This window comes from Pelodiscus sinensis, chromosome 6, assembly GCF_052426305.1.
Source record: "Pelodiscus sinensis isolate ZL-2025 chromosome 6, ASM5242630v1, whole genome shotgun sequence".
Classification (NCBI taxonomy): Eukaryota; Metazoa; Chordata; order Testudines; family Trionychidae; genus Pelodiscus; species Pelodiscus sinensis.
The window spans coordinates 92,088,081-92,112,545 of record NC_143057.1 but is presented as its reverse complement, the minus strand read 5'-3'; the positions used below and the strand labels follow the sequence as shown (position 1 = coordinate 92,112,545).

General features: G+C 40.3%; 1 protein-coding gene across 1 annotated transcript; it reads right to left on the bottom strand.

Moving 5' to 3' along the window:
* Positions 1-13,038: 13,038 nt before the first annotated feature.
* Positions 13,039-24,457, bottom strand: SREK1IP1 (SREK1 interacting protein 1). Its single transcript, XM_075932400.2, has 5 exons — positions 24,299-24,457; positions 20,933-20,980; positions 18,908-19,048; positions 14,805-14,883; positions 13,039-13,353 (listed from the first exon to the last, which is right to left on the bottom strand). The coding sequence occupies exons 1-5, from the start codon at positions 24,309-24,311 to the stop codon at positions 13,167-13,169; spliced, it is 468 nt and encodes a 155-aa protein (XP_075788515.1). The 5' UTR covers positions 24,312-24,457; the 3' UTR covers positions 13,039-13,166.
* Positions 24,458-24,465: the final 8 nt, after the last annotated feature.

The window sequence follows — 24,465 nt, the reverse complement described above, 5'->3', positions numbered from 1 at the left end:
GCTTGAGCCTTTAGATTCTACATATGCATGCGTAAACCATTCTACTTGGGCAGATCCCCATTGCCTTCAATGCAGAGGCACAGGGGTTTGCTGAGAAAAACTGTTTGCAGGATCAGGGCTGAGGTCTTCTTACTATTGAGCAGTTTTCTAGAGTATTCTAAATCATGTCAAAGGCAAACTTCTTATTATAGTTTAACCCAATAGACTTGTCAGTCAGAAGATAAGTTCAGGTGAGCTAATATGAGGAGAGTTATGCAAATGAATGTCATACTCACTCAGAAAGACAGTAATTCAAATTGTTTTCCTAATAGCACATAGAAATTTGGAAGTGACCAAATTCTCCTGATTTCCTGGTTCAGCTCGTTGATCTAAATCTTAACCAGCATTAGTTGTGGTTTGTCATAATATGTGCATATTATTAATGAGATGACCATGGTGAGTACATTAATAAGGCATCCAAGAAACACAGAATTAGACCATAATGGAAACCCCTGGCTGAACCCTGTGGCAATGTGCTGTATGCCCCAGGAATCCTTTCACCTAGTTTGTTTAAAAAGATCTCAGAGGGGTAGCTATGGTAGGTTGTAACTTTAAAAACAGCGAGTAGTCCTGGGGCACCTTAGGGTATATCTTCACAGCAGTGTTATTTTGGAACAACTGTCGTTATTTCAAAATAACATAGTGCATGTCTACACAGCAAGCCGTTATTCAAATTAATTTAGAGATGGAGGACTTCTTACTCTGACTTTTGTAACCCTCATTTCACAAGGAGTAAGGGAGTTCAAAGGAAGAGTTTTTTCCCTTTCAACTTCCTGCTATGCAGACAGCACTAAAAGCCAAATTAAGCTATTTCAACTTAAGCTACATAATTTCCCTAGGGAATCACCACAGGAGCACCACACAGCACACTTCAGAACCCCATGCACGCTCTGGCGGGCTCTGAAGGCCGGGAGGAGAGAGGGGGTAAATGGCCATCCCGGTTGCACTGGAGGCTGGCATCCCCAGACCCGCCCCTTCCAACTACAGCCCAACCCATTCCAGGAGTGCAGAACCAGCCCCCACCCCTACATTGCCCAGGGACCCAGCAATCCTGTCCACACCCCCAGCAGGATGCAGAGGAAGGCAAAAAACCAAAAACCCAGGTGCCCTGCCAATCTGACCTGGGGGAAATTTTGTTTCGGACCCAAAATCTGGCAATCACTATGACCCTGACCATGTGAGTATCACGCGCCACCCAGACACGATTCATTATGTCATCTTAGAACACTGGATCAGCCCCATCTGGTGTCCCACCTTTAGGTTTGGCCAGTCTTTGATGCCTCAGCAAAACATGAAAAAAGCCCAATTGTGCATTTCTTTGACTCCTGGAAGCAATAACTGAAGCCCTGAATAGACATGTTAAGGACTAGTTGCGCGCGCATGCACACACACACCTCTATCAGATAGAAGCAGAAAAGGAGAGGGGGAACAGGGAGTACTTCAAAGCAGCAGCACGGCATAGCTAAGCCAGGGATCAGCTGTGCCGCACTGCTGCTTTGAAACACTGAGGTGGCGTTCTAAGGGGCAGCCTCACACAGCTGATCCCTGGCTCAGCTGTGCCGCACTGCCCCTTTGAAATGCCACCTAGGGCACAAATTCTGGTTACTTCTCACAGGTTCTAAGTCCAGATCATGCAGGATGAATATAAATAATTGAAGAAAATATGCATCATTCACAACAAGAAAATGGTAGTCTGCCCATTCTGCAACACAGACTCCTGGCTCCCAGCCCTGATCCCAGCTCCACTCCCAGGGAGTTGGCTGGGATACAGAGCCGTTACAGTAAGTGAGATTATCGGTTAACTGTTTGATCAGTTACACTATTACATACCTACTCTGGAACAGGCACTGCTTTGAGTACATCTAAACTATTGCACATGTGTCATCAATTCTTACAATAAATATAAAGAAAAGTAATATCTCCAGCAGCTACTTCAGGCACAACCTTTAATGAAAACTTGATTTGTGAAAGTGTCAGGTTTAAGTCACTTGATATGAAGAACATTCTTCCCTCCTGAATATTTCTATTTCATAACTGGCAGCCTTTCTGTATCTTCATGCATTTTTCTTCTGAACAGCACTCCCTTTGTCACAAACTAGAGTAGCGGACAGGAATTCCTGCTGAGACACAGAGAGGAAATAGTGGTGCTGACTGTGAGACATCAGAGCTCTTCACAGTTATGGGCATATTAAAACAGTGATAAATGTTTAGACTATTCATTTTAAAATATGTAATCTGTTAAAGGAATGTAAACATTTATTTAGCTGAAGTACATGTCTGAAGGGGAACTGTTCACTACAGCTTTTTCTTAATGCTGGGATTCCTTTCCTTAAATCCTGGCCCAAATCTTGCTTACTTTTATTCAGATGAGTCAAGTCTTATTGTTTTCAATAGGAGCTTTGCCTGAGTTAAGTAAGCAGAATTTGGCCCAGAGCGTGAAAAAATAGCCAATATGCAGATAGGCTCTCTGCAATGAGGAAGAAAAATATGAATGAAAGACAGAATTGTGGCTCTAACTATACCCATTTCAACAAAATCATTACAAGTTATTTTAATATACATACAATTGGTGTTCAGCTCCTGCAGTTCTGATAATAGAAGTGAAGGAATAAAATTCATACAAATCCACAGGGGTATTCTTTGCTGCAAGGTGGAATTGTGCCTGTTCTTTACTGTGACACTACGGGGAAAATAGTATGTTAATATTCTCTCAGTTTCACAGTTCCTTTAGATAAAGTATCAAAGGAAGCATGGTAACTGAGATTTGTTTTGAAATGCTGCCATTAACACTGAACAGGTCAGTGGGTCCCTTGTACAAAATGCCATCTAATTATTATTGGAACTGTCAAAATAATAAATAAACAACAGCTACTGCATCTTGTCTACTGAAATCAAAAGACTGCCTGTGTATAATCAGAACAAAAACATTACGGCACTAAACATTAAAAAGGCCGTAGAGCAGTTTTTAAACAGAGATGGGGGAAAGCCGATTGGTGCAGAGATGCATGTAAATCAGAGGGAGACTTCTCTTGGAGGAGAATCCATTGATAGAAATTCTCTAAGCTATAGTCAGAAAGAGAGGAGAGGAGAGGACAAACCATGAGCCAGAGCAGACAAACAACCGCATATAAAGGAATCCAATGCATCAGGGAAGAGCAGACAAATAAGCAGTGGCAAATTTTTAAAGTGTTTCTACACAAATGCTAGGAGTCTGACTAATAAGATGGGTGAACTAGAGTACCTTGTATTAAAGGAGGAGATTGACATAATAGGCATCACTGAAACCTGGTGGAATGAGGAAAATCTGTGGGACGCAATCATACCGGGATATAAAATATATCGGAAGGATAGAGCAGGCCGGGTGGGTGGCGGGGTGGCACTGTATGTGAAAGATAACGTAGAATCAAATGAAATAAAAATATTAAATGAATCAACATGTTCCATAGAATCGCTATGGATAGTAATTCCATGCTACAATAATAAGAAATTAGCAGTAGGGATATATTACCGACCACCTGACTAGGACAGCGATACTGACATTGAAATGCTGAGGGAGATTAGAGAGGCTACCAAAATAAAGAACGCTATAATGATGGAGGATTTTAATTATCCCCATATTGACTGGATACATGTCACCTCAGGAAGAGAAGCAGAGATAAAATTTCTCAAGGGTTAAATGACTGCTTCTTGGAGCAGCTGGTGCAGGAACCCACAAGGGGAGAGGCAATTCTTGATTTAGTCCTGAGTGGAGCACAGGATCAGGTCTAGGAAATAACTGTTACAGGACCGCTTGGGAATAGTGATCATAATATAAGAACATTTAACATTCCTGTGGTGGGAAGAACACCTCAGCAGTCCAGCATCCTGGCATTTAATTTCAAAAAGGGGAATTACACAAAAATGAGGAGGTTAGTTAAACAGAAGTTAAAAGGCACAATGACTAGAGACAAATCCCTGCAAGCTTCATGGAAACCTTTTAAAAGACACCATAATAGAGGCCCAATTTAAATGTATACCCCAAATTAAAAAACATAGCAAGAGACCTAAAAAAAGAGTCACCGTGGCTTAACCACCATGTAAAAGTAGCAGTGAGGGACAAAAAGGTATCTTTTAAGAAGTAGAAGTCCAATCCTAGTGAGATAAATGAAAAGGAACATAAACACTGTAAAATCAAGTGTAAAAATGTAATAAGAAAAGCAAAAAAAGATTTTGAGGAACAGCTAGCCAAAAACTCAAAAAAAAAGTAACAAAATGTTTTTTAAGTACACTAGAAACAGGAAGCCTGCTAAAAAACCTGTGGGTCCCCTAGATGATCGAGATATAAAAGGAGCAATCAAGGACAATAAAGCCATTGCGGAGAAACTAAATGATTTCTTTGCTTCAATCTTCACGGCTGAGGACATTGGGGATATTTCAAAATCTGCACCGTCCTTTGTGGGTGATGAATCTGAGGAACTGTCCCGGATTGAAGTGTCATTAGAGGAGGTTTTAGAACAAATAGAAAAACTTAATGTTAACAAATCTCTGGGACCGGATGGCATTCATCCAAGGGTTCTAAAAGAACTCAAATGGGATTGCTGAACTATTATCTGTGGTTTGTAACCTATCCTTTAAATCGGCTTCCGTACCCAATGACTGGAAGGTAGCCAACGTGACACCAATATTTAAAAAGGGCTCTAGAGGCGATCCTTGCAATTTCGGACCGGTAAGCCTAACTTCAGTACCAGGCAATTAAGTTGAAACAATAGTAAAGAATAAAATTGTGAAGCATGTAGAAAAACATAATTTGTTGGACAAAAGTCAAGATGGTTTCTGTAAAGGGAAATCATGTCTTACTAATCTATTAGAGTTCTTTGAAGGGGTTAACAAACATGCGGACAAGGGGGATTCAGTAGATATAGTATACTTAGATTTTCAGAAAGCTTTTGACAAGGTACCTCACCAAAGGCTCTTGTGTAAATTACATGGCCATGGGATAAGAGGGAAGGTCCTTTCTTGGATTGAGAACTGGTTAAAAGACAGGAAACAAAGAGTAGGAATAAATGGTAAATTTTCAGAATGGAGAGGGGTAACTAGTGGTGTCCCCCAAGGGTCAGTCCTGGGACCAATCCTTTTCAACTTATTCATAAATGATCTGGAGAAAGAGGTAAGCAGTGAGGTGGTAAAGTTTGCAGATGATACCAAATTGTTTAGGATAGTCAAGAAAGAAGCAGACTGTGAGGGACTCCAAAAAGATCTCACCAAACTGAGTGATTGGGCAACAAAATGGCAAATGAAATTAAATGTGGATAAGTGTAAAGTAATGCACATCGGGGAAAAAACCCAACTATAGGTATAGTATGATGGGGGTAATTTGGCTATGACAAATCAGGAAAGAGATCTTGGAGTTATCGTGGATAGTTCTCTGAAAACTTCCACACAGTGAGCAGCGGCGGTCAAAAAGGCAAATAGGATGCTAGGAATTATTAAGAAAGGGATAGAAAATAAGACACAGAATATCTTACTGCCCCTGTATAAAACTATGGTACACCCACATCTTGAGTACTGTGTACAGACGTGGTCTCCTCACCTCAAAAAAAGATATTTTGGCCTTGGAAAGGGTTCAGAAAAGGGCAATTAAAATGATTAGGGGTTTGGAACAGGTCCCATACGAAGAGAGGTTAAAGTGACTGGGACTTTTCAGTTTAGAAAAGAGGAGACTGAGGGGGGATATGATAGAGGTATATAAAATCATGAGTGGTGTGGAGAGGGCAGATAAAGAAAAGTTATTTATTAGTTCCCATAAAAGAAGAACTAGAGGACACCAAATGAAATTAATGGGTAGCAGGTTTAAAACTCCTAAAAGAAAGTTCTTCTTCACACAGCGTGTAGTCAACCTGTGGAACTCCTTGCCAGAGGAGGCTGTGAAGGCTAGGACTATAACAGAGTTTAAAGAGAAGCTAGATAATTTCCTGGAGGTTAGGTCCATAAAAGGCTATTAGCCAGGGGATAGAAATGGTGTCCCTGGCCTGTTTGTCAGAGGCTGGAGAAGGATGGCAGGAGACAAATTGCTTGATCATTGTCTTCGGTCCACCTTGCAACAAACCCCGTTGCCAGCTTTGTCCACATATTTACTCTGCTGACACCATCACTGGACCTAACCATTCCAGTTATAAGATCAAGAACACATATTCCTGCTTATCAAGAAATATAATTTATGCCATCATGTGACAAGTGTCCATCTGCTATGGATATTGGACAAACTTCTCAGACACTTCACCAAAGAATCAATGCACACAAAACAGACATCAGACAGTTTCACAAAGGAAAAAACAGTTTCTTGCCATTTCAACCAGCCTGGGCATTGTCTCAACAACTTTACTACCTACATCCTGCTTCAAAGAGGCTTTAACACAAGACTTCAAAGAGAAGCCTCTGAACTGTCATTCATGCTTTAATTTGATACTTTACGAATGGGGCTTAACAATTATGCTATTTATCTCACCCATTACAAAGATAGCTTCCCCAATGATCACCTCTAATATCATAGACATTAACCTCCCCCTCCTCATCCTCCCTCTGTTCTAAAATCCGATTTGTCTATTTTATGTGTGTTCACTTTTTTTTGTTTGTATCCCTTTGGTATATATGGTCATGCCAATTTTCTTCCACAATTTGATCTGAGGAAGTGGTTCTGGCCCACGAAAGCTCATCACCTAATAAACCATCTTGTTAGTCTTTAAAGTGCTGCATAGTTCTGTCTTTTGTTTCAGCTAGACCAGACTAACACAGCTACATCTCTATAGCTAAAAGGTTGGCTTTAACATATTTGATATTTGGACTTAATTGTTTAGGCTTCATTTAGCTTGCAATTCACTAAGGCTTTGTCTGCACAATGAGTTTTTTTGGAAGAAAATATGCTAATGAGGGACTCATTAACATGAGTTGTGACATCATTAGCTCTTTTCTGCTGCATCTTTTTGCTCAAAAAGAAGTAGTGTGGACTTTTTTTGTGTGCAAAAACCCTGTTTTGCACAAGATCCTTATACCTCTCTGGGACAAGCATAAGGATCTTGCGTAAAACGGGTTATTTGTGCAAAAAAATCCCATGTTCACACTGCTTCTTTTTGCGCGAAAACCCCTTGCACAAAAAGAAATGGCAGAAAATATGCTAATGATGTCCTCATTAGCATATTTTCTGCCAAAAAAACGTGTAGTGTAGATGTAGCCTGAGAGGGAGAAAGGTTTAGATAGGTTAAAACCAACATTTTAGCTAACTTCTCACGCTGAGTAAATATATCCCCACATCTTGTTAAAATCAGAATCAGCTATGGCTGGCACTCTGTATTTTATTCTTCTGCTGTTCCTCTGTATCCTAGAAGCTACCGAGCCTTCAGAAATAATTGACTGTAAAACAGTTTCCAGGACCAAATGCAAGCAAAATACCTTTAAAATAACTAGAAACACTGCACCTTTGAAACAAAAAAACCTGTTAAAAATAAATGCAGCCTCTGCCCATTTTGAAAATGTATTTGTTCCATAGTCGAATGGGATTGTCTTCTAATTTTTCAATAGAAGTGGGTTGTGCCCACGAAAGCTCATGATACCATGTACATGTTTTGTTAGTCTTTAAAGTGCTACCAGACTATTTGTTTTTTTAATATTTCCTGTTACAGACTAACTCGGCTACCCCTCTGTAATTTTTCAGTGTCAGTTTTACCATTAAAAAGTCCAACTTCATTTAATATATACATTTTTAGCTCCAGTATTTCATTTCTAGTTTTGCCAAATTTTCATTGGTAGCAAATTTGAAGCAAGATGTCAATATTATCTCAGATGCTGTTCTAATCAAGAGAAATTAACAAATTGCTGTTTTTCCTTGTGAGAGAAAAGAGCTTCTATTATTTAAGATTTCATGGGACAGATTCTAGAGACTATCAGTCCTCTTTAGTCTGTTGTAAAGAGTATTTGGTGTTAGTGACAAATGCAGTTCTAGAGGCTAAAATCCTATTTCCATCTACATAACAGGTGAAGCTTAAGCAGCAGCAGTGGAAGCCCTCTCAAAACAGCTCCAACTCTCATGTAAAGGAGCTACTTTTAGGCCTTCTATAGGGTACGTCTACACAGCAGTGTTATTTTGGAATAACTAACGTTATTCCAAAATAACAAAGAGCGTGTCTACACTGCAAGCCTTTATTTTGAAATAATGGCAAGCTGAAGGATTTCTTATTCCAATGCCTGTAACCCTCATTTTACAAGGAGTAAGAGAAGTTGAAGGAAAAGTGCTCTTCCTTTGACTCTCTGCTGTGCAGGCAGTGCCAAAAGCCAAAATAAGCTATTTCGACTTAAGCTACACAACCTCCCTAGAGAACACATTCCAGTGCTTCACCACCCTCCTAGTAAAATAGTAAAAAAGTCACAAACTTGCATGAGCACAGCTCCGACTCTGGCTATCCCCACACCGAACTGGTTCCCAATGGAACAGCAGCTGTCTGGTATGACCTTCCAAAATGTGATGGCAACATGCTTTTGCAGGGGGATGGCGGGTCTCATCTGGGTGTCCTGTCACCAGAAAGCAGGGGTGAGCCACTTGCAGAGCTTCAGAAGGTGGCCTTCTGCATGCAGAAGTTCTGGAGGCACAGCTGATTGTCCAACCACTGTATGCCGATGCAGTCCCACCAGTTGGAATTGGTCTCCCACCAGCAGAAGCGGAGCTGCAAGGTGTGCAGGGGAGGATGGAAGGGAATTTAGTGCATGAGGAGTGCTACGGCCTGGATGAAGAGTTCCCTTAGTCCAGGCAGGTCATTGTGCTTCTGCAGTCTGCATGAAGAATGCCATGAGGTCCAGCAGGAGGCCCCAGAGCCAGTGACTGCTTTGCAGCAGCTCCAACTCCATGATGAGAGTGCTGTGGCGTCTGCAAGGGCAACCAGAGCATGCAGCTGAGTTTTGATATCCCTTAAGGGAGTGGTCAGTGGAGGAGCAGTAGACTCGGCTATAGAGAGGAGCCCCTTTAAGCAGGAGTCTCAGCTAGCCTCAGGAAGCAGCTATAGGAAGTGACCGCTCTCCTGATGCCCTCACTGGAGCGCTTCAGGCTCCAATACATGTGGACATGCTGTTTTGATATAATTCTGTGCTATTTCAATGGTGCCTTGTAGTGTGGATTAACTATTTCGAAATAGTTATTTTAAAATAAATTATTTTGAAATAAATTTCCCGGTGTAAACATAGCCTTAGAGACTAACAAAGGTATAGGACCACGAGCTTGTGGGTAAAATCCATTTCCTTTGTTAGACTCCAAGGGCTTGACTACACTACAGAGAAGATCTATGCTGATGCAGTTGATTTTATGGGGCTCCAATTAGCAGATATAGTGAAGACCTGCTAATTCAAACTGAGCGGACAACCCACTGGTGCCTGTAGTTTTGTTCCTCATGAGGCATAAGGGAAGTTGACATGAGTGTGTGGCCCTGCTGACTTCCCACTTTGTGGATGGTGCCAAAACATGATTTAAGATACTTCAGCTCCAGCTACATAATTAACATAGTTGGAGTTGCGTATCTTAAATGGACTTTCCCCTTTAGCATAGACCAGGCCTAAAGTGGCACAGGATTACTGTTTTGTTTAAAAGACTCAATAGTTCATGCTAGAGGTTCAGTGTATGACAACAACCACTGTCAAATGCCAAATCAATGGTAATTAATGGCATTTGGCATATTAAAGAGAGGGGTTTGATACCTTATAGGATGGAACCTGAATACCTGCAATTATCAGAAGCTAAATCTTGAGGACCCCACAATACTATTTTGACCACTGCAATGGTGAAGATTATCTGACTTCAATTATGTCACTTAATTTTTACATTAAACTAACAGGCTGGTAAATCATGAAAATGGACATGCATAGTGGTAGTTGCAAATAAACAGAAACTACAATTGTACTATAAAAGCATTACATTGTTTGTAGGTTTGTAAAAGGCTGCAGAAGAGTCTTGCACTATTTTATTAATCACTCCCAGAATTCAAAATATTGTTTGTGCACATTTGAAGGGTTAAAATTAAAATAAATATCTGCAAATCAGTTACAAAAATCAAAATTAATCAAAATCAATGTCAAACATTTGATTCCTAGTTACATTTTGAAACATATTTCAGACATAAAGGATAATATAAGTTAATTCTTAAAATATTCTCTGCACTGCTCTTTCAAGAATAATTTCTTAAATATTTAATTGCTGGGTAAGAGATTTAATTCATTTAAATCTTCAATTTTAGAGGCTGCAATTTTAAAGGCTCAGATATAAATTTTATATATGTCAATATCGCAGTGTTCCTAAAGTGGCCTATTATGTCCTGAATAAAGGAAAAATGAACTATATAGAAATAGATTAACTAGATATGGGCTTGTCTACATGGCATGAGTTATGATTTGTAAAGTGTTCTAATTGACCCAAGTAAAATCTGATGGCACTGACTAAAAGTGCCTAATTCAAGTTAACAGTCTTTCAAACAAGGAAAGGTTAATACAAATTAGGTACCTTTTAAAATATGGCAGCAGGGCTGTCAGAGTATAGCTTGTAAGTAAGTGCATTTTACAAGTCACACCCCTCAGGAACACATTCCTATCTTGTGTAAATAAAACCTCTCTTTTGTTAAGAAGGTACAGCAATAAAGTTATGTCTATGGGCCTGATTCTACTCACTTTATACTGATTTTACACCAGTGTAAATGGAGTAACTCCTAACTTACACCACCATGAGAATCAGACTCTCTATACATGTAATGAGCTTAAGGTAATCAAGAAATATTATGCCATTGACTTCAGTGGTACAAGAGCTGACCTTTAGACAACAGGGCATATTCTTGGTCCTTTATTACATAGAAGAAAATATTTTGGGTGTTTTAAAAGCCAATTAGTGTTAAAGATGGTGAATGGGAGTTTGAAAAATATCAAGACTATCCAGTATCTAAACTATCAATCTTTGATTCCCCTTAAAAAAAAAGTGTATGTAGGCAGATAAAATTAGCATACTGAATTGAAACAGCACTAAGACATTATGGCAGAAAACTTTGCATTGTCACTTATTAACACCAATAACTGTATGTGCCTTACACAAATTCACCAGAAGTCAGTGGGTAAATTATTCAGTACAGCTCAGCCATACCTCTGCTGCTGCTACCCATTTTACCATGACTATACTGCTATTTATACATTAGATCTCAGAACTATGCATTTTTGTGCACATGAGCAGGGGAATCACACACATAGTTCATAGTGTAGCTATACACATAGCCTAACATCTATTTTGCAAGAAGAAATGATAGGTGTTATGTTTGTCCATATATGGATAGTGCCACTTTCTGAGTATGATGGAAAACAATAAACGTGTGTTTTAAAGTATGCTTCCAGATCAGTTTTTGGAGACCGCTCTTATTTAAAAAAAGCTCTAGAGATGATCTTGGCAATTACAGACTAGTAAGTTTAACGTCAGGATCGGGCAAATTATTTGAAACTATAGTAAAGAATAAAACTGTCAGACATGTGAATGAGCATAATTTGCTGGGAAAAAGTCAACATGTTTTTGTAAAGAGAAGTCATGCCTTATTAATCTACTAGAGTTCTTTGAGGGAGATCAACGAACATGTGGACAAGGGGAAACCAGTAGATACAGTGTACTAAGATTTCCAGAAAGCCTTTGATGAGGTCTCTCACCAAAGGCTCCTAACTAAAGTACGTTGTCATGGGATAAGAGGGAAGGTCCTCTCATGGACTGATAACTAGTTAAAAGACAGGAAACAAAGGGTAGGATTAAATGGTAAGTTTTCAGAATGGTGAGAAGTAACTAGTGGTGTCCCCCAAAGGTCTGTCTGGGGATCAATCCTATTCAACTTATTTATAAATCATCTAGAGAAAGGGGTAAACAGTGAGGTGGCAAAATTTACAGATGATACTAAACTGCTCAATAGTCAAGACCAAAGTAGAGTGTGAAGAGCTTCAAAAAGATCTCAAACTAAGTGATGGGCAAAAAAATGGCAAATGAATGTTAATGTTGATAAATGCAAAGTAATGCACATTGGAAAAAATAATCCCAACTATACATACAATATGATGGGGACTAAATTTAGCTATAACTACTCAAAAGAGAGATGTGGAATCATTGTGGATAGTTCTCTGAAAACATCCACTCAATGTACAGCAGCAATCAAAAAAGCAAACAGAATTTTAGGAATCATTAAAAAAGGGATAGATAATAAGACAGAGAATATCTTATCGTCACTATATACATCGATTGTAAACCCACAACTTGAATATTGTGTACAGATGTGGTTGCCTCATCTCAAAAAAGATATATTGACATTAGAAAAGGTTTAGAAAAGGGCAACAAAAACAATTAGAGGTTTGGAACTGGTCCCATATGAAGAGAGATTAAAAAGACTGGCACTTCTCAGTTTAGAAAAAAGGAGATATGATAGAGGTCTATAAAATCATGACTGGTGTAGAAAAAGTGAATAAGGAAAAGTTATTTACTTGTTCCTGTAACATAAGAACTAGGGGTCACCAAATGAAATTAATAAGTAGCAGGTTTAAAACAAACAAAAGGAAGTTTTTCTTTAACCTGTGGAACTCTTTGCCAGAAGATGTTGTGAAGACCAGGACTTCAACCAGGTTAAAAAAAGAACTAGATAAATTCATGGAGATTAGATCCATCAATGGCTATTAGCCAGGATGGGTAATAATGGTGTCCCTAGCCTCTATTTGTCAGAGGCTGGAAATTGATGATGAAATTGACAATCAAAAACTGACCAGAAACAGACTAAATACAAAAGTTTAAAGTAGTCTATTTTTTTGGTCCAAGTTGCATAGGATGAAAATAGTGAAATGCCATTAAACAGCCAACAACAACAAAACCCCAACAGTGTAGATTCTCCCCTCCTCCCCACCCAATCTTTCATCTTAGCTTATCAAGGTGTAGATATTTGTAAATAAATGTACTTTTAAAATATTTTTAAAACTTTTAAAAGCTCCGTTATATAATATTTATTTTAATCTGACAGTAAAAACACATATAAGCTGTAAAGCACATAAAGGATAGCTTTGAAAGGTAAGAATCCTAATCTTTCAGGGTAATGGAAGATGAAAGCACTGGCTCTTCAGTCACTACTAGAGGAGTCTGAACTATCAGAGGATGAATGTTTTTCTTTCTTTCTCTTTTTTTCTTTTTTGTGATGTTTTCCTTTCTTGGATTTATTCTTTTTCTCCTTTTTCCTTTCTTTTTTATGGGATTTCTGTTTTTTTGGTTTTGGCTCTTCCTCTGCAGCGACACTTGATGAATAAGATCTGTTAAAAATAAACAAACAAACCTCAAAGTTAATACAGATTAAATTATCAATCAGGGTATGCATGTGTGACTCTATATTGAATTTAATGGTGGAGATTATACTAATACACAAATTCACGCAGTAGGTAGAGAGGTTTTTCACACCAGCCTGCAATGGATAATCTAACCTTTTTCATGTTCATCCAAACCTCTCTGATGAGACTTCCTTACCAAGAAAGTGAGATTTGTAGTACTGCTGAACTACAGCGTTCAGAAAAGTGTAGGTTATGTTCAGAAAGAATTAGTGACTCATGGTTGTAAACTGATTACACTGGTTTAAACATTAATTTTATTCTTTTGCTTTGTCTACAGCACTTTCCAAACTATGGAATGTAGACATTTCAAGGATGAAACGTTATTGACAAGCAAATGATCTTACATATTTGTTTCTGAAGACAATGGATTGAAAACATAAAACCCAGGCACCATAAAGAGATGAAACCTTGACCAAATGGTAACAGTATTTAACTTCATAAAGTGGTCAAACAACTGAACTGTTTAATAAGAGATAAATCTGGTGCGGCATTCAGAATGTTTCATGAAAATGTAGCATCTTGATTTTGAGCACAAACTCTAAGATTGCAATGGGGTAAGTCCTCTTTATCTTACTTGAGAACAGCCCCATTAACTTCATTGTTACTGCTTGTGAGAGACAGACACACAGGATTTGGCTTCCTTGCAGTAATAGTCATAGTGTACTAGAGAACTTTCTATGCACATTAGCAGGGAGCAAATGGACAGTTAGGCTACATCTACACTGCAGCACTATTTCAGGATACCGGAATAGGCATTCCACCTCTTCTGAGCACGCCTGTTATTTCAAAATAGAACGGGCTCACTATTCCGACATTCCTGTAAGCCTCATTCCATGAAGAGTAAGGGACGTTTCGGAATGGTGATTTATTTGAAATATGTGCTGTGTAGACAGTGCCAATTTTCGAAATAAGCTATTTCGAAATAAGATATACAATTTGCATAGCTCAAATTGTGTATCTTATTTTGACCTATGGTGCAATGTAGATGCACCCTTAATGTGCAGAATTATCTTCTGACTTCAGTGGTGCCCAAAGGTAAGCACATGCATGACTCTGTGGAACAGAGCCTTAAAGTATGTTGATAGTTTTATTTAAACAAGAGTTTTCTTTTCACATTTGTAACTGCAATATCTATCACTTTTTAACCATGATCCTGATTTGTATGCAAAGATTAGTAATGTGTGTTTAGTTTTACAAGATAAACATTCTGTATCAGAATTCAAATTTAGTATACCTGCTTTTGTAGAGGCAAAAATAAATATCCATTCACACAGGGTATGGATAACAATTTAGATGGCATATTTTGGATTTTAAATTATTAATCCAATTAATAATAAAAATTCTGTTTTGAGATTAATTAGGTATTTATAAGTTACCTTTTACTTAATTTCTTTGATTTGGATTTTTCTTTGCTTATTCTTTTTAGATTCTTCTTTTCCTCTTCCTGATTTGTATCTGCAGATATAAAAATTGCATTTTATACAATATATTTTTCATTTTTAACTTCAAAATTAATTTTAAAACTGTCACTGAAATCAGTATTTTTTCCATTGCTAATATTTGTGTCAGGACCAAAAAATTTTGTAATCAAATGCTAATTTTCTGGCGCATTTTAAATATTTTGCATAACTGCTGCACTTTGGTTACACAACTCACTGTGAAGAGCCTGAACGTAAATATCAGAGAATTAAATTTAGTATGCAAAACATGGTAAAAAAACTGCTACATTCACAGGAATGCTTTCCCTGCACTTCTTCCTCCACAACAGTATATTTGTATTTACATCCACTCTTGGGATTTCAATACTAACATCCTCTTGAACTCTGTAGTAACAGTCAAGCCTCATTTATCTGAAACTCAAAAACCTGAAAGGAGGTCCTATTTATTCCCACATTTATCAAATGCAACAGACATACTCTCTTGTTTATCTGAATAACTGCCATTCCTCCCCCCCACTATCTCATTTACTATTTGCGTGTGTAGTCTAAACTGAATATGGTCACTCTCACAAACTGAACTTATTTATACTGGAGTAGGATTTATCCATGGCAGCTGTGGGATGATGAACACGTATGTCATCACTCTGTTGTGGTTCTTCAGCATATTATAGCAATCAAACTTGTTATTGATAAAGCTGGATACAACATAAGGCACATGTCACAAAAAATACAAACATATTTGACCTCCTTATGGAAGAGGGCTCGGAACAGGCACAGAGAATCAGAAATTTGTTCTATTCAGATTAGAGATGTGAACGACTAGTCGACTATCCGATAAGCATTTGCTTATCCGATAGTCGACACGCTAGTCGACTAGTCATTCTCTCCCCCACTTGCTGCCTCTATCAGAAAGAGGCAGCAAGGGGGGAGAACAGGATGCTTCAAAGCAGCAGTGCCGCATGGAGACCGGGGTCATCTGGGGATTCAGAGTTCCCAGCTGACACCGGACTCCATGTTGCACTGCTGCTCTGAAACGCCGCGAGGAGCACTGCTGCTCTGAAACGCCGTGGGGAGCACGGGGCCAGTGGGGGACTCAAACAGTCCCCCACTGTCCCAGTGCTCTTTGCAGAGCTTTCGCCTTTGAAGTGTAACAATAGCCCTAGGACTATTGTTACACTTCAAAGGCGGAAGCACCTTATCAACTAATCAAAATTTTATATCCCTAATTCAGATAGCTTGTCAAAGCAGTGACTGAAAACACTGGTGAGGAAACCTCCACTGTAGCTTCTCTCACTTTCCCAATTCTTTTTAGTTTAAAAAAACAAACAAACAAAAAAGAAGACTCTGATTAAGGCACTTAAGTTAATATATTTCACTAGTACTCAATTATGCTAAAATTGTGTGTGGGAAACAAAGAACAACAAAAGGGGAGGTAGTGATGACATAACAGACATAGCATGGGAAAATCGCCTCGCGTACCATAAGTGGCAAGCATGCCGTGGGTTGCCAACCTCTGATCTAGACCATCCCTGACAGATGTCTGTCTGACCTGCTCTTAAATATCTCCAGTGATGGAGATTCCACAACCTCCCTAAGCAATTTATTCCAGTGTTTAACCATCCTGACAATTAGGAAGGTTTTCCTAATGTCCAACCTAAACTTCCCTTGCTGCAGTTTAAGCCCTTTGCTTCTCGTCCTATCATCTGAGGCCAAGGAGAACAATTCCCACACACCCCTTCCCTGTGACCCTTTTAGATCCCTGAAAACTGCTATCATGTCCCCTTCTCAGTCTTCTCTTTTCCAAACTAAACAAGCCCAATTCCTTTAGCCTTCCCTCATAGCTCATGTTTTCTAAATCTTTAATAATTTTCGTTGTTCTTCTCTGGTCTTTCTCCTATTTCTCCACCTTTCCTGAAATGTGGTGCCCAGAAATGGACACAGTATTCCAATTGAGGCCTGATCAGTGCAGAGTAGAGTGGAAGAATGACTTCTTGTGTCTTGCTCACAACACTTCTGTTAATGAACCCCAGAATTATGTTTGCTTTTTGCAATGGTGTCACACTATTGACTCATATTTAGCTTTTGGTTCACTATAACAACCTAGATCCCTTTCTGCAGTACTCCTTCCTAGCCAGTCATTTCCCATTCTGTACGTGTGAAACTGATTTTTCCTTCCTAAATGGAGTACTTTGCATTTGTCCTTATTAAACTTCATCCTGTTTACCTCAGACCATTTCTCTTGTTTGTCCAGATCATTTTGAATTATGATATCCTCCCAGCTTCATATCATCTGCAAACTTAATAAGCATACTCTCTATGCTATCATTTAAATAATTGATAAAGATATTGTACAGAACTAGTCCCAAAACAGACCCCTGTGAAACCCCACTTCCAGCATAACTGAACCATTAATAACTACCAGTTATGCACCCACCTTATAGTAGCCCCATCTAAGTTGTTTCTGCCTAGTTTATTGATAAGAAGGTCATGCGAGACTGAGTCAAATGCCTTACTAAAGTCTAGGTATGCGATGTCCACCGCTTCTCCTTTATCCACAAGGCTTGTTCTCCATCAAAGAAAGCTATCAGATGGATTTGTAAAGAACAAATCACATCAAACCAATGCTGGCTGTTACCTATCACTATTTTCTTCCAGATGTTTGCAGATGAATTCCTTAATTACCTGCTCCATTATCCTTCCTGGCACAGAAGTTAAACTGACTGGACTGAAGTTTCCTGGGTTGTTCTTATTTCCCTTTTTATAGATGGGCATTATATTTTCCCTTTTCCAGTCTTCTGGAATCTCTCCTGACTTCCATGATTTTTCAAAGATGATAGCTAAATGCTCAGATACCTCCTCTATCAGCTCCTTGAGTATTCTAGGATGCATTTCATCAGGCCCTGGTGACCAGAAGACATCTCACTTTTCTAAGTGATTTTTAATTTGTTCTTTTTTAATTTTAACTTCTAAACCTACCCCATTTCCACTATGAACACGGTAGGACAGATAATGTGGCCACAGACCACATCAATCTCCAAGTAAAGGAACACTACAATGGTAAACCTTGAACCAAGAGCACTATACTGATCTGAGTGCTTCCAAGAAGGAACACACACCTAAAACAAATCCCAATTCCCTCCAATCTGATTGCATCTAGTCCTACAGATCAGGAGAAAACTCCTAAAGGAGTCCATAAGATGGGTTTTCCTTTACTTCAAGGAGGGATATGCAGTCACCTCTGTTTGTCAAAGGAATGGAAAATAATCAAATAAAAACTTAGCTCCATCCCCCGCCTCCCTTAGAAACAAGTCCATTTTATTTACAATTCCGCCTGTAACTCTGAGCTTCTTCTTCTTCTTCATCTCATTTGGAATCAAGTATCCTATATGACATACTGTATGTTAGAACAGACCACTATCCACCATTCGGGGCCTTTTTGTATGTTGAGACCTTAGCTCTCCTGCATCATCTTCTGATGAAGATGCATATCTTTGTGGACTAATTAACCACACCTGTTTTCTCTTACTCTCTGGAGGTTCAGCCTCATTTCCCCAAACAAAGTGTGAGAAATTATCCTTCTGAAGGTTAACTGTCAAATCATAACTATTAGCTGAATTCAAATAAATGCTTGAGAGAAGCAATAGACTGAACAAAGAAAGGGTACCATCAACTTGGAAAAAAGGGAATATTTCCACTTATACATTAAGCAAAAGGATAACATCAATGAAATAATGTATACTACTTCCTCCCAGTTACACAGTCCCAAAATCAGTCTTTTGGATGCAAGAGCATAAACTTAAGCACCCATGCTTGAAAATTTTGGGTCAAATGTTTTTATGTAGAAGCTTTTCTCATTTTTCCACAAAGTGTCAGGGAGTCTCAAATCTCTTCAGCCTAAAGCCATGCCATAGAAGCAATTTTTTTAAGTCACTGGATTATATAAAACAAAAAGTGAACTCTAAAACAGTGAAGTGACAGTTACGGGACTTTATATATGATATAGTTGCCCACATCAGAATTATTCTCTATTTAAAACTTACTCTTTTTTTCTGGTAAAGCCTGCAGTTTCCCCAGCTCTTCTTCCTCACTGTCTTCACTGCTCGTACTGCTAACATCTAAAACAATGTCTCTTTTGGGATCCACCCGGAGAAAGTTTCGGCATTCAAATGTCAGATGACCAGCTGAATAAAAGAGCAAGCCACAAGCAGAAACACACCAAATTATAAAATAATTTTAAAGAGTTACTGCTTTGTGCTGAGAAATATGCATGTATGTATTGAACAGATTTAATAAAAAGAATGGATTTTAATTTGGTTTGCCAGTGGGAAAACAAGGGAACATCACATTGAAAAACTATTGCAAAGCTTGGGGCCATGTTTTTGTTTTAGGGAGTGAGGGTTCTCATTAGCATCAGGTGCTATTCCCATTAATATTTCTAGAATTTTTAGAACCACTTCCCTGAAAACTTTTTTCATTATTTGTGAATGTGTCTCATACCCTTCCCTGAAGACTTGAATTTCCAAATTTAAAAATGTTCTTTAGAAGAGTGAAATGTGAGAATCTCCTCTCTTCCAGTGACAAATTATATCTGCAGTAACCAAAATTATCAAATATAAATGTGTATATATACCATCACTCCTTATTATCTAAAACATATTCTTTCTTTGATAAGCTCAAAATCAAAATTCCAGGATAAAGTAAAATGAACTGACAACCTTCTCCCATTTACTGTAGCAATTGATAAACATTTCTAGCTTAGAGATAATAAATGGGCCAATTCCTTTTTAATACAGTCAATATTAGAAATGCTATTAAAGAAGACTTTGCCTGCAGCAGCAGTTATTTATATCAATAGGTATTTAAAAAAATCCAAACAAACGAGGGGCCAAAAATCTTAAATTTGAATCCAGAGAACAGAAACTCCTAACTCATCTTAAAATAATAGACTGGAGGGGGGAAGGGGAATACGAAAGAGAGAGTGCCACATTTATGATCATTTGTAAAGCTGACAGCTGGAAAAATAATTTAGCCCCATACAAAAAGGAAACACTGCTAGAAGTCTCCACAGGAACCTGGCTAGTTATTGCTACAAACACAGATTCTTCACATTGAAGATAATCTCCTAAAGCCAAAGCAGTAGGGAACATTAAAACAAAATAGGTTACTTGGCTTTACTGATTTCTTTCGTATCCAGAAAGTTTACAACACTGAATATCAAAAAATGAATCCTATACCAACACATAATTGCCTTCAGTGGCATTGGCAAGTAAACCAACAGTGTCAGAACCTGCTGGAAGAAAGCGTACAACCTCTCTTACCATGTAACCTTTTTCTAAATCAATGAAAAATGGTTTGGAAGGTATGTCAACAAAATGATCATAAATAATTAAGGGAATAATTATTTAAAATTATATCATATGTAATAAAAGTATTTAATTTTTTTTGAAGATTGTTTTTTATTTATAGTCTATTACAGTAGACTTCCAATAATCCGGCACCTTTGGGACCCAGGAGGTGCAGGATTATCGGATATGCCAGGGTATCAGGAGGTACTCCAGCAGGGGGCTGTGACGGGTCTGCTGGGACCCGCACTGTGACCAGCAGGAGAGGCGAGGGGGGGGGGCTCAGCTGGGAACGGCACGACGAGGGGCAAACCCTCCGCCGTTTTGCAAGGAGGCGGAGGAAGCCCCACGCAGCCGCCGGTGACAGGCCAGCTGAGGTTGCAAGCGGTGGCAGCAGCAGACTTGGGGAAGCGGCGGAGCAGAGCAACTGGGGTGCTGCCAGGTTGGCGGCGTTGCGGGACCAACCCGGCAGAACCCCAGCTGCTCTGCTCCGCCGCTTCCCCAAGTCTGCCACCGCTGTTTGCCACCTGCTTGCAAGAGGCAGAAGCAGCGGGGCAGAGCAGCTGGGGTGCTGCCGGGTTGGTCCCGCAGTGCCGCCCCTCATCTAGCCCCTCTCCTCCGTCACTGCTTGCAGCCCCAGCTGGCCCGTAGCAGGTGGCTGCATGGGGCTTCCCCTGCCTCCCTGCAAAATGGTGGACATCTTTATACTGCCTTCATACTTACGATAGCCACACTTCTTGCATCCTGCCCTTATGTTATCCTTATTTCCACCTGAAAACAAACAAACTTCTGTTTATGTTCTAATTAGTAACACACAAAATTGTTTCTTTTTATCCTTTATATTTGATTTAACATGGTGTCAAAGTGCATATGCATATTGCAGTGGCTTCAGGTGGTAGCTGAGTTAGTCTGTTACAGAAAAAACCAGCAAGCAAATGGTCTGCTAGCACTTTATAGACAAACAAAACATGTAGATGGTATGAGCTTTCGTGGGCACAGCCCACTCCTTCAGTCTATTAAAAAAATCTGTAACTAGCTAGTCTATTGTCTGGCTAGGCCAGAAGGATAAGATACAATGGATGTGATTTAAATGTCTCGGAGTACCCAGCAAATTAAAGTTTATGGTGCATATAATTCTCTAATCATTTGCATATATGTGGGGACAGCGCTGCCCCTTCCTCATTCTGGTTCTTAGCAATCCCACTGCTGGGACATCTCATCCTCTTCCAAAAAGAGGGGGCTAACTCCCAGTCATACCAGTCTCTAACCACCCATCTCCATTCCTTTAAATACCTTCTTTAAATTGTGTTTAAATTTATTTTATTGGATCACTTTATCAATTCCCTATTGGAGTACCTGTACTGAACATCTGTGACAGAGGCTCCAGCAATTAGCTTGACTGTCTTCCCTCACACCTAGCCCAGTTCCCAGAAATCTATTGATGCCTTCAATATCAGCCAAAAACATATCAACTTCTAAATCTGCAGGTGAACCCTATATTGTCCAATATAGTATGGCAGGATGAGAAATCATCAACTCCCTTATGCCATCTATGATTTTGGCCCCCTCTCTGTTCTCATACTTCCTACTCTTGTCAACCCATGGAGGCTTCACAGCTTCCTGCCAAACCCTGTGTCACAACATGTCCAACCAATTAATTTTTACTCCTGGGAAAGTTCTAGGATCTGCCCCAAGTCCCTCTTAGATCTGAACAATGAGCCTACCCCTTTACAGGTTCCCCAAATCATTTCCCCCAAGGTGAATAACAATCATATCTAGTGCTTGTTCACAGGCCATCTTACTATCAGCAGCATCACCTGTTCCCACAACCAGTGTTCCCTCTAAGATGCACAGGCAGCACAACTTCACAGGTGATGATTAATCAGTCAGCTCCATGCACAGAGCCCTGAGCCTGGCTCGGTGGGGCTGATTAATCACCTGTGAAACTGTGCTGCCTGCACAGCTTAGAGGGAACACTGCCCAAAACATGTCCCTCTCTCACTTTTTAACTTATTTTGGTAAGAAAAAGCATTGAGCCATAATGCAAAGGGAAACAGAATACAACTGTGTTACAACATCCCTAAAGTCACTTTTCTACCATGTATCCTATCACCATAATCCTGATATTCTATGTTAAAACAATTAGTGCCAAGTACTTTTTGTACTTGGCCACAGGTTGGTTTCAGGCATCCCAAAAGGGGCAGGGCTTCAGGTGGAAGGGTTCGTGGCTAGAGAAAGAGAGACTGTGACACAGACTGAGAGTGTGTGACAGTGACAGAGTGTGTGTGTTGGCTGCTGCTGAGTAAGTTCCTGAGAGAAGCTTTACTTTGTCTTTTTAAAGCAGGGGAAACTGCCCTGCTCTGTTGTTGTCCATCCACCCCCTGCAGAGATTGGGTATGACCCATTTACAATTGCTAGTAGCAAGTAGGAATATTAAAAAGCAGGTAATTGGGTAACTCTGTAACTGCAGAAAAGTTTCAGTGGTCTCATTGCTGCATTTGTGGTCAGAAAGCAGCTCTCCTCCATACCAGACAGCATGGGACAGAGATCACTTGTTGAGTTATATTAATGTACTGATGAATTCTTTCAGAAGGGCAGCCATGTTAGTCTGTGTTTGCAAAAACAATGAGTCCTATGGCACCTTAGAGATGGGGGCTACATCTACCCTGCAGACTCTTTGCACAAGAACAGCTGTTCTTGCACAAAAACTTGTGAAATGTCTACACTGCACGTGTGTTCTTGCACAAGTAAATTTACAGTAAAACATCAGAAAAGAGAACTTCTTGTGCAAGAGTTATTCCTCTCCCTACAAGGAATAATCCCTATTACGCAAGAGCTCTTGTACAAGAAGGCAGTGTGGTCAGGCAACAGGGGTTTCTTGCACAATAAACCCCTATGGCTAAAATGGCCATCAGAGCTTTCTCGTGCAAAAGAGCATCCACACTGCCATGGATGCTCTTGTGCAAAAGCACAAGGCAGTGTGGGCGCACTCTCGTGCAAGAACTCTTGCACAAAATAGTTCTTACACAAGAAGTCTGCAGTGTAGAAGTAGCCTAACAGATTTATTAGGACATAAGCGTCCACAGGTAAAATCCTCATCATCAAATAAATTGGAGTGGTATTTACCAAGGCAGGGGGATATACACAAGGGCTGTGTCTACACTGGCATGAATTTCCAGAAATGCTTAAAACGGAATACTATTCCGTTTTCAGTTTTTCCGGAAAAGGAGCATCTACATTGGCAGGCTGCTTTTCCGGAAAAGCCCTTTTTCCGGAAAAGCGTCTGTGGCCAATGTAGACACGCTTTTCCGGAAAAGAGCTCCGATCGCCATTTTTGCAATCCGGGCTTTTTTCCGGAAAAGACTACTGGGCTGTCTACACTGGCCCTTTTCCGGAACAGTGTTCCAGAATAAGGACTTATGCCCGAGCGGGAGCAGAATAGTTTTTCCGGAATAGCGGCTGATTTTGTACAGTAGAGCATCGTTGCTTTTCCGGAAATTCAAGGGCCAGTGTAGACAGCTCGCAGCTTATTCCAGAAAAGCAGCTGATTTTCCGGAATAAGTGGCCCAGTGTAGACACAGCCAAGGACAACTTAAGAAAGAGGATACTTGGGTAAATGAGGCTAATCAAGTGTTATGTGACATCTTTACATTATGATTCAAGGACTTCAATAACGTACAGGCGTGGGTGGATTCTGTAGCCTGCAAAGGTCATGCCAGAGGACTTGATCATGATGAACCCTTCTGGCCTTCGCTATCTCCCCCCACCCGACCCTCCGCGAAACCTGGGTTTCTTCCTTCACTCGGCTCGTGGCCACTTCCTTTCTAGGCTGATACCGGCCCCCACTTGCTGCCCGGCTCTTTTCAAAGCTTCACTGCGTTGTCTCCCCCTGGACCTTTGCCCCGAGCTCGTCTCACCTACGGGCACCCTCCCAGGACGGGTCCGGCCCCCCAAGAGCCACCGGAGGTTTCGGCGAGCGGAGACGATGGGACGCCCTCACCACCCAGGCTCCCGTCCCGGCCTCCCGCGCCAGCGTCTCAAGGGTCTCCTCGGCCGCCCGCTGCCCCCACGCCGGGCCAGAGCCCTCACCTGGCAGCGCCATGAAGCCACGAGCCCCGCACGCTCTCCCCGGGCCGAGCCGGACGCAGGCCCGACACCCGAGCGTCCCGGCCGGAGGGCTTTGGGCAGCGCACACCGGGCCGTACCATTAGGCGGGGAGGGGAGGCGGGATCACACCACGGTGTCAGTGCGGGGGA

Coding starts and splice junctions, on each gene's coding strand:
- SREK1IP1 (XM_075932400.2), bottom strand. Junction 19,049..20,932: donor ATGCAAGAAGTGTGGCTATC/GTAAGTATGAAG, acceptor TCTTTTATTCAG/CTGGTCATCTGACATTTGAA. Junction 14,884..18,907: donor GGCTTTACCAGAAAAAAAGA/GTAAGTTTTAAA, acceptor TTATATCTGCAG/ATACAAATCAGGAAGAGGAA.